The sequence below is a fragment of the Cupressus sempervirens genome, chromosome 1 (assembly GCF_028749045.1).
Source record: "Cupressus sempervirens isolate cs-2001-9-10 chromosome 1, ASM2874904v1, whole genome shotgun sequence".
Lineage (NCBI taxonomy): Eukaryota > Viridiplantae > Streptophyta > Pinopsida > Cupressales > Cupressaceae > Cupressus > Cupressus sempervirens.
In genome coordinates, this window is record NC_143118.1 from 669,442,752 (window position 1) to 669,452,943 (window position 10,192).

Sequence of the window (10,192 nt, forward strand, 5' to 3'; positions counted from 1 at the left end):
CGTGGTTGGATGGTAAAAATGTCCCAGTGATACATTCCCTCATCATTGCAATGAATCTCAAAGGAAATCAGAATGGAATCCATTGTTCGTAGAAATACACTCTCAGTAAGCTTCTGTATTTACTCTGTTTTCATGATGGGTTAATTCATAATTGATAATGATGATGCATGTTATCTTTTCTTTTAGCAGTTTACTGTTTCAATTGGATGGGATCGATTTTATATATCTTTCAAAAAATATACATGCATAGTGTCAGTCTACATTTAATTTCAGTTTTGTAAGTTATACTGACTCTATTACGATATTACATAGTTTCTATTTAAACTCTCTTCCATCTTTTTCTAAGGGTCACTCTTTTTGTAATGTTTCCATAAACTCCTTCTATTCGCTATGGAAACTTTCTCTCTCTCTTAAGAATGTTTCTATTTCTCTCTCTTTGTTCATTATAGAAACTTTCTTGTGTATTCTTGTATATATAGATCATTTATGATCTTTGTTTAACAACACATTCATTATTTTACCATAATATGGTAACAAAGCGAATTCCTAGCCTCTTCGAAAAAAAAATACTTTTTTTGAAACTATTAGTGCAAAAATTTTGAAATATTTGTCAAGTGTATTCAAAATTTGCATCTTTTTTCCTTCAAAACCGACTAGGGATTCAGCGTACAATTTTTTTTTTTGCAATTTTCTTTGTGCAAAATCGCCAAGTCAATAAAATTGTATTTTTTCCTAAGATTGTGGGCCTCTTCCTTCTGTTGCAGACACTTCTCTAAATTATGGTCATGTTTTTCTTGTTTCTTACCAACAACTTAGGCGTTTTTTGGTCTTCTACAACCTTTTATTATTCACCCATAGTCTCTTTCTCTACAAAATGCATGAGTTTTGTCACCATTTTTAGCGTTTTTTCTGCTACATTTTTTCTCAAACACGACACTTCTCTAACCTTTCTTGCAATTTTTGTCTCCATCCTCTGCATTCTTCAGCTAACATGACCGCCTACATGGATTAAAATCTGCCTTTCTTTTCCAAATTTGCCCTCTATTCAAGAACTTTGCAAATTTTTTAAGTTTTAAATCCAACTAAGGTTTTTTGAAAACCCTCGATTCTCTTGTTCAATTAACAAAAAATTTGCATATTCCTCTTGGTTTTTTGCAAATTGCAACTAGGTTAGTCTCGCTTTTCTCTGGGTGCATCGTTTTTCGTGCCCCAATTTTGAGCCAACAAAATCAAAATTTGACAACAAATTCTATCTGGGTTTTTAGAGCTATTATCTAAGTGTCTTCAAATTTTCTGGGTCTTCTATCAATCTACCTCAAAATTCCAACAATTTCTGATATTCACATTTTTGCATCAAAAAACGTGCCATGGCATTTCTTGCCAATATTCTCTTAAAAGGTTGTCAGCAATTCAACGCAAAGAACTACAACACTTGGAAGCAGATAATGATGACAATATTCGAGTACCTTCGCATTGAGGCGTTTGTTCTGGGTACCGAGACTTGTCCTACCACAGTCAATGCCACTCAAGTTAAGTTTGATGAGCGTAATTGTAAACCAATTATGCTTATTAAGCTTTCAATTACTAATAATCTACTGCCACAAGTGTTGTCTGGCAAGACAGTTGCAAAGATTTGGACAACACTAAAGGATCTCCACAAGACATCGAATAAAAGCAAAGCCTTCTTTTTGAAGAATCAACTATTCTCTATTATTATGGATGAGCACATGTCCTTACACGAACATCTTCTAAAGATTAAGGACATCAGAGATCATCTTGAGGCCATTGGCTATACAATGGAGGAAGAGGATATGGTGGTCATTACTCTGAAAAGTCTACCATCATCCTATGAGCACTTTATTGAGATGCTTAACATTACTGCAACTAATGTTGACCTCAAATTTCCAGATTTATGCACCAAACTTCTTCAGCAGGACCATTAGAAACAACAATTTGACAATAGTGCTCCTTCATCCTCCTTTGAACAAGCTTTTTCAGCCCAATCCTTAACAAGGATAAAGGCCCATCTCAATCCTCTGCTCAGTCTCAAAATAGCTCCAAGAAGAAGCAAATCGGATGCAACTATTGCCACAAATTTGGTCATGTGATCCAAGAATGCAGGACTCACATTGCTTCTGACCAGCGGAAGCAAGGACGGTCTCAACCACAAGCCAACATTGCTGAACATGCAAACCTCTCTAATCAACTCAAGGCTGCCTTTTACGCTTTTTGAGGACATGCAAATTTCTTTTTTTTGAAGATAGATTGACCATTAAGGGAGGGTATTACGATATTAGATAGTTTCTATTTAATCTCTCTTCCGTCTTTTTCTAATGGTCACTCTTTTTGTAATGATTCCATAAACTCCTTCTGTTCGTTATGGAAACTTTCTCTCTCTTGAGAATGTTTCTATTTCTCTCTCTTTGTTCATTATAGAAACAAGTATACTTGCATATATAGATCATTTATGATCTGTGTTTAATAACACATTCATTATTTTACCATAATAGATTCATGGTTATTTCTGTTTCAGCAGTTAGCATGTTACAGTGTAAAAATGCAAATCAAATCCATATTTATTACTTCAAGGTTTGATCTGGCTGAACAATTAAGCTTAAGGATATATATTCCTCCTTGAAGCTATTATTTCTATAAATCAAACAGTACAATCAATACCTCCTAACCGTACTAATCTGCTCCATACCTGAATAGCCCCATCTAATTGATACTTCAGTTTTGGCACAGACCTACATGGAAATGGCAGGCTCAAGCTGGATCAATTTTAATTGTTCAAAGCCACGTGTGCCTTGGTCACGTCGCTGGAAAACAACAGTTACATTGTCTCTACTTCCCAAAAATCTTTATCAACAATCTTGCAGTGCAATAAGTGGAATCAATAATTGACAATTGGACAATTTAAAGATCCCACAATGTCCCTTTTCTACTTCAGGGATGTCTAGTGAATATTTCTTAATCAGAGCAATTCTAGTCAGTATCAAGCCAATGCATCATTTGTCTTAGGCTATATGCAATATATGTAAACTGTAGATCTATTCATAATCTACCAATACCTCCTTATCAATCAACAATTAGTCATAACTTCATTGGCAAGTTAGACTATTAAAAAAAAATTTTAAAAAGATTCAAGATTGTTTTAACTTTAAACAGTTACTGGTCTTGTCTGTCTTACAGAATGATAATTTTGATTCACTAGAGCACCTTTTAACTTTGAACAGTTACTAATCTTGTCTGTCTTACAGAATGCTAATTTTAATCCACTAGAGCACCCCATTCAGTTTAATGAATAGAGCAATGCCACATTTTCTAGGTCTTGATCTATTTATGACTTGCGTACTACTGATAGTTCTCAGCAAAGTGACTTTTTAGATATTGTCAAATAGTCGCAATTATTTATTCCTCCAATACATGATCTCCAAGTTTTCGCAAACATAAAAAATTTCCACATGTGAACCTTTAAACTTTCCCAAACTTAAAATTTGACCAAGTATCAAGCATTGGTGCTTTCTAGTATTTCGACCTTTATTCTAGAGCACCAATCATTTCAATAACCCTTGTTATAAGCTTCTTGGATTTACCAAACTCTAAATTTAGACTAAGTTTCAATCACTTGGAATAAATCATGTCCAGCATTACAGGAAATTGTGACCATTGGAATATTTTTGTTCTCATTGACTTTCTGGCATCCTGATGATGGATCATGTAGTATGATCCGAAATGTTGATGAAAAAATTCATACACAATCTTTCCCAGAAATCATATACCATTACAGTTATCAAAAGATGCAATCACATGTGAAATTCTCAAATTTCCTTTCCATACCCGAAATATTAAATTTAAAAATTGAGTTCATCATGCAATAAATTCTTCAATTACCTAGATCCAAAACCAAAAAAGCTAAAAACAACTCTACAAGATCATAGGCATCCAAAAATTGACTGATTGGGACCTAAATTGTAATTGGATTATTAAAAATTAAAATGCCCTATTTATCAGAATCTTTCCAAACCCTCATAACATGAAATGTAAGAATGCAAGTTCACATAAACTAAAAACATCATTTTGCCAGCAACACTGAAATCAAGGTAAGGATTCAAACATTAGAGCTTTAAAAAATATATCAGATAAGACTAAAAGCCTCTCCTGAACCGCAGGAATGCTAATATATTTAGCAAGGCTTGAATGCAAATGAAAAACACGGGACGAATGAAGAATTTCAAACTGCAAATTTACTAGAACACATACAAATATTCGGATTCCTGTAGTCTAAATGCAAGATAATGACTTGCAATAAATTTAAATAGCTATTTCCCAATTTAAGGTCCAAACATATTGTTATTTATCTCCAATTGATAGCTATAGTGAGGGCATTTGTAATGGAATAGCTCAGACTCAAATCCCTTGCCCTTATAAGGAGGCTCCTAACTCTAACAGACGCTAGGAAGTTGTGGTGTAACATTTATACCTCCTCTCTAGCTGACCTATACTAACAAATCTTAATCCAAGCTTAGGATCCGGTTGCTATTTATTCAATACGGCAAGGAATCAAAACCCTGAAGTTGTCATTACGGAGTTTTCCAGTATGTTTCCTCCTCATTAAACAGTTTATGTTCATTTTTTTTTTCAACTCTAATTATGTAGGAGCTGATGACCTCAAGTTTTAAAAGAGTTGAAATTGAGTAAAATACCACAATCACAAAAAAAATTATTGGCAGGCAGGGTCGACCGTCAAAAATTGAGATGCTGAGTGTACCTAAGGGGCAAGCTCAGTTGAATATGGTGGAAAACAAAATTTCCTCGGCTGTACGATCTACGCTAGGGAATAGCCCACAGACAAAATTCACCTATTTTTATTTTTTTTAATTACAAAACCCCTAACTTTGCATTGCTAATTTACCAACAAATTAGAGCACGACAAAAACGTATGCATAGACGTAAACGAATAAACTCGTCCGTCGCAAAAAATCCTTTAAAAACAGAAGAGGTTAACGATCACATACATTGTTGGAACGCTTGTAGAAATCTCTGGCCAAAAATTGTCCACCAGCCGGTTCAGATTTGTGAGGGCATATAACTTTAAGAGAGGATGGTGTTCGCTAAGCATGGCCAGCAACCCGCTGGCTGAACTCACAGCAACGGCAGCCATAATTTCCGCTCTCCTTCAACCTATACTTTGACTATATAGACAAAAGTTCGAAATGCAAGAGGAAAGAAAATGGAAAACTAAACCACCATGGATCCAAGGTACTGATTAGATATTTCTATGGTAGATATTTCTGCGTATATGTTTGTGTTTTGCCAGCTTACGATCGACCTACAGACCAAACCCTGAGACGCTAGCGAGCAAATAAAGCTTATTTATTTAAAAATTAGTACAGTAATTAAAGTATCTGACTAAAAGTTGGAAATTTAGATAAAGAAAAGAAAAGGCGAGACGGTAAAGCAATGTGCTGGTAATTTGTGGTTTGGCTATTACATTTACTGAAATGTATTTTTAAAATTACTTAATGCTATTGATTATTTATGCTATTTTGATGTTTTATTTTATTCAAAACTTTTTAATTAGTTCTTGTCGTAGGCAGGATACTATAGCATCTAGTGCATGTTCTTTTTGCTTTTTGTTGCTGGCCAATGAAGTCATTTGATTTTTTCACAAGTACTTTTTCAAGAATGTTTCTATATTGTTGTTTCATTTTCTGACTTTTTTTTAAATTTGTGAAGCATTTTTGACATATGATTGTACAGTGAACAGTCAGTGTTGTGGGATTTTGCATCAATTTTTTATAGTTTTTTTTTTTAAAATCAAAGGTTGTTGGCTTAGGTTTTAGAAAGTAGGTAAGTAGGTAAGTCTAAAGATTGTGACTAAAAAGCATGAAAAGACTTCAACATTAATTTCAACACATAATTCAAGTCACCCATGGTGATCATACTGGTACAATCAAAAAATACTTTGACAATGGAGCTGTTGTATTGTAGTGCCCGTGTCAAAGCATTACTTGTTGAGTTGATGTTACAGCATATGTTACACGAAAGCAATCTTTAACGTACAAATAAATTGGATAACTTTTACTTAGAGTTGTACATCTGGGCACCGCACTAATAGTGTTAAATTGGGGACAGCCTAACTCAAGGCGAGACCTTAGTTTTTCTTGGGATTGAAGATGCTACAATGGCACTTGAAGGGTATTTGTGGAATGTCAACTCAATCCGAGCAGGCACTGCAAAAATGCCAGCAAATCCCCAACTTTGAAAACTCTGATCATCTGCATTCAAGCTTTGAATTTCAAAGCAGTGCAGCAAGAGACGATAGTTTTAAATGGGCATAGTTCATAGAAAACCCCAAAACAATTAATGAACGACGATTTTTTAGGTGATCCTTTAGTTGAATTGATGGAGTTGCATACATGTGACTTCATTGTTCTGAGCAAACAGTGTAATGAGTAAATTTGTGAATCTGCAAATCCCTTAATTGACGGGTGATTTTTCATTGTTCTTTGTGGATGTCGGTGGCCACAGGTTACAAATATAGGGTTGAGCACATTTTATGGTTATGAAAACCATAGAGGAGACATTATACAGGTTTTCTTTGTTCTCAGGTAAGCATGTTTTGCTTCTGAGGCTTGCATTTCCATTCATGTATATTATGCTATCTAAGTCAGTCGATTTGGTATTTTCTGTATGCATTTACTTGTATCTCTTTCATCTTTCAATTTACCATATACTTTTGGGCATTCTGTCTTCTAAAGCAGATTCATTCGAAAGGAATCCAGATCCCAGAGCGCATCAGAATCTTCAAATACGGTTAGTTTTGTATCACTTTGTATAGAGCTTGTATCATTGGAGTGCCAGAAAGGATTGTCATGTTAATTGATTAATGGATGTGTATGACTGAAAAAAGAAAAGTTGTAACTATATGTGTCTACGTCTTGGTTAGAAAAATTTTGGATTAATTTTTTGCATATTGTTGGCTGAGGTATATTATACTAATTTATTTAGTTTAGGTCACTACAGAGTGAAAGGCATTAATTACACACGATTTTCTACACATGAGCAATTCAACTTTTACCTACATTTGTGTTCGAATGAAAAGGATATCATGTCTCGTTATATTGAAACCAACCCAAAAATTCACCGTCATTTGTGAATATACTCTTACTAATCTCCACACTTAAACTACTAGGTGCAACTCCCCTACCACTCAATTGCAAAGGCTTGTCGCGAACTCAATTATGGCAGATGTCCTAACCAGCAAGACAGAGTGCCAGTCTTTTGGTTACAAGATTTGAGTATTTCTTATTTGCGTAGAGGGGCAAACAACATTGAGTCATTTGCAGTTAACACGTACATACCCTCTGCTACCATTCTCTCTTTCTACACTCCTGTTGGAAAATACAATAATTGAAGACCTACTAAACATATGAGCATGAGCTAAAGAGCAAAAGACAACTTAAGAAATAGCTTGCCTGAAGGTGCCATAACAATTAGTTGTTTTCATTTGGGCACGATGGGATCATGAGGTTTAAGGGTGATGCTACCGCCAGTTCCTGAAACCCATCCCAACCCATAAAATTGTTTGCACAATTCGGCTGTGAGCATTTTTCTTGCTAGCACCGCCTCACTATTCACGTGTCCTTTGTTTCCAATTTCTGCCATTGTGCACTTTTCTCAATAGTTTGTCTTTTTGAACCCCAAAATATCACAAGATCGTCGAATTAGAAAACAAAATCACTCGACTTGGTATATGTGGTCAGTAAACAAAATTGAAAACCTGCATTAAGAGTTCAAATTAGCAGAGATATTTTCGTTTAATCTATGTGCAGATGCTTAAAAACCCATCTTCTTTATCATTATATGGCAAGGGAGAGTGAACGAGGCCTATCGAAACCATATATTCTGACTAGATTCATGAGGTTCAATTTTGCCATCTTGGAGGGCTTTACTTGTGAATTCCTCAGCTTCTTAGTAAACAATTGTTCAAATATGTGGAAACTCATTTTATTTAACACAATAGACAAAGAAATGATATCTCTTTTAGCAGTGTTCTTACTCATAAGAATCTTGAGTTAGAGGTTGCTTAATACTATCAATTACATGTTTGGATTTTATCTCAACAATTAGCTCAATGCAACATGATAGTTCACGTCTTTCCCTTTATAGTGAACAGCCATACCATATTTTTCAGACACCTCCAACATTTGGGAAGCAAAAGCTTCCTCCCTCTCCTTACTCTCCTGCGGAGATGTTGTCTTCAAGACATTCATCTTACCTATCTCCTGTGGCAAGCTACCAATCAGGTATGTTAGTAATCATTCATAGCTAATGTTGGACATTTTTAATGAATTTAAGTGATAGCTTGAATTCTCATTTTTATTATATTATTTTCCTTACAGCTTATAATAGTCGTGGAGCTATAAAAAATGGTTATAACTCAGAGAAAGTTTCACCACAATCACAACCACCATACTATAACAATTCAAATGTTGTTGAGGCAAAGAGGTTAGATTCTTGCCTATCATCAATCCATCATATGGGTCATAGATTTGATGTCCATGGTTCATCTTCTGGATATGCATATGCACATCCTTCCTATTAGTAGCTTTAGCAACTTGGTCCACGTGTCTGTACCCTATGTATCATATGACAGGAGGGAAATTTTTAAATTTTCCACGAGGAAGGTTCAATCCCTTTACACCCTATATTATGGTAGTGATCTATTTCTTTTTTCCTTTTGTGGTGTGAGGGACTAATTTATTAACTGATAACATTTTCACAAGATTAGAGCCCTTGTTTTATGTTTTTCCAAAGACTAGAGCTCAGTTTTGTTGAAAAATTGTAGGCAGTTTCTAAAACCTCTATAGCATATATGCTAAATTTATCAGGTATCCAAGGCCTCGGGTTCAGGGCGATAGCTGCCTCTTATACTGAATAGTACTTCCTATTTGAACCAAGCTGTATAAGTATCGCATCTATCTTAGAGCTCTTTAATCAACTGAATTTTGCGTCATTTTTTAACGTCAAATATATTTACTTTATTGTTAACCTATTTTGGTATCCCGGATGCTTAAACTCAATATATTTTTGTTAGAGCTACTAAGGTTGTGCAGAGCCTAATTAATGGTTGAGTCGGCCATGTTTGCAAACTATCAGTTTGAAGCATGTGTTGAAATATAGTTTTCACTAAGTTGCAATAATATCTCTATATAAAATTGAAGTTAATACTATATTTACTTGATTGTTTACAGACTCACCTTTTGAACAAGCCATTATGTGTATGATTACTGTTGCTTATTGTTTATTGATTTCGGTGTACTAGATGTTATATGTTATGAGTCTAAATTATGTTGAATTGGAAAATCTATATTTATAAGCAAAAGCATTTTTGGGGTCATGTATGTTTATGTCATTTCAGGATCGAACCCGCTTCTTTTAATTTTCTTGGGTCATGTATAAGCTTGCAAGAGTATTTTCATTTTGGTTTGGGAGTGCCTGAAGTATCCACTGATTTAAGTGGGTTCTTTCTATCTATGAGTATCGTGCCTTTGTTTCAACAAATTTAGAATTTTCGAGTCTTTTGCCAATGGTTGTCGATATGGAGCATGTTTGGCCATCTACGAGTCTCTATGGTATATAGTATACAGAAAAGGGTACAAAGGAGCAAATTTGTCATGGAATTCTCTTATTGGAAATTTTAATTTATAGCAAGTGTTGCAAGATCATGAATTATATTACTATGTAAAATCAATTTTTGGTATATAATATTTATTTATTTATTTATTTAAATAACATTATAAATATTTTAATTTTCAGAGAATTCTAGAAATTGTTTTCCAATTTGATTTTGTAACATATATTGAAATTAATTATTTTTAAATTTGATTTTGTAACATATGTTGAAATTAATTATTTTTGAATTTGATTTTGTAACATATATTGGAGTCAAATAGAACTTACAATTGGGTCTAGTGTGTAGTATCCAAATTTTCTATTTGTAATTTCTGTGAACGAAGTAAATGTTACTCCCACTTTAGCCACTAATTTGTTATGTTGCTCATCACTAAACTTAGGGAGAATTTATTAACACATGGAAACTCTTTTCATTTTTATTCGTATGATGGACAATCTCCCAAATTTTGTGCTTGGGACACCAATAACTTTGTTTCCAAAGAAGCAGACT

At 34.2% G+C, this 10,192-nt stretch overlaps 1 protein-coding gene across 1 annotated transcript in view; it reads right to left on the reverse strand.

Annotated features, from left to right (window-relative positions):
* Positions 1 to 5,348, reverse strand: part of LOC149579652 (26S proteasome non-ATPase regulatory subunit 1 homolog A-like) — a 66,001-nt gene extending 60,653 nt beyond the window's left edge. Inside the window, exon 1 of the mRNA XM_089786368.1 lies at positions 5,019 to 5,348. Coding sequence (XP_089642494.1) covers positions 5,019 to 5,164 — 146 coding nt within the window. The 5' untranslated portion in view covers positions 5,165 to 5,348. The remainder of the gene's footprint in view (positions 1 to 5,018) is intronic.
* Between the last annotated feature and the right edge of the window lie 4,844 nt (positions 5,349 to 10,192).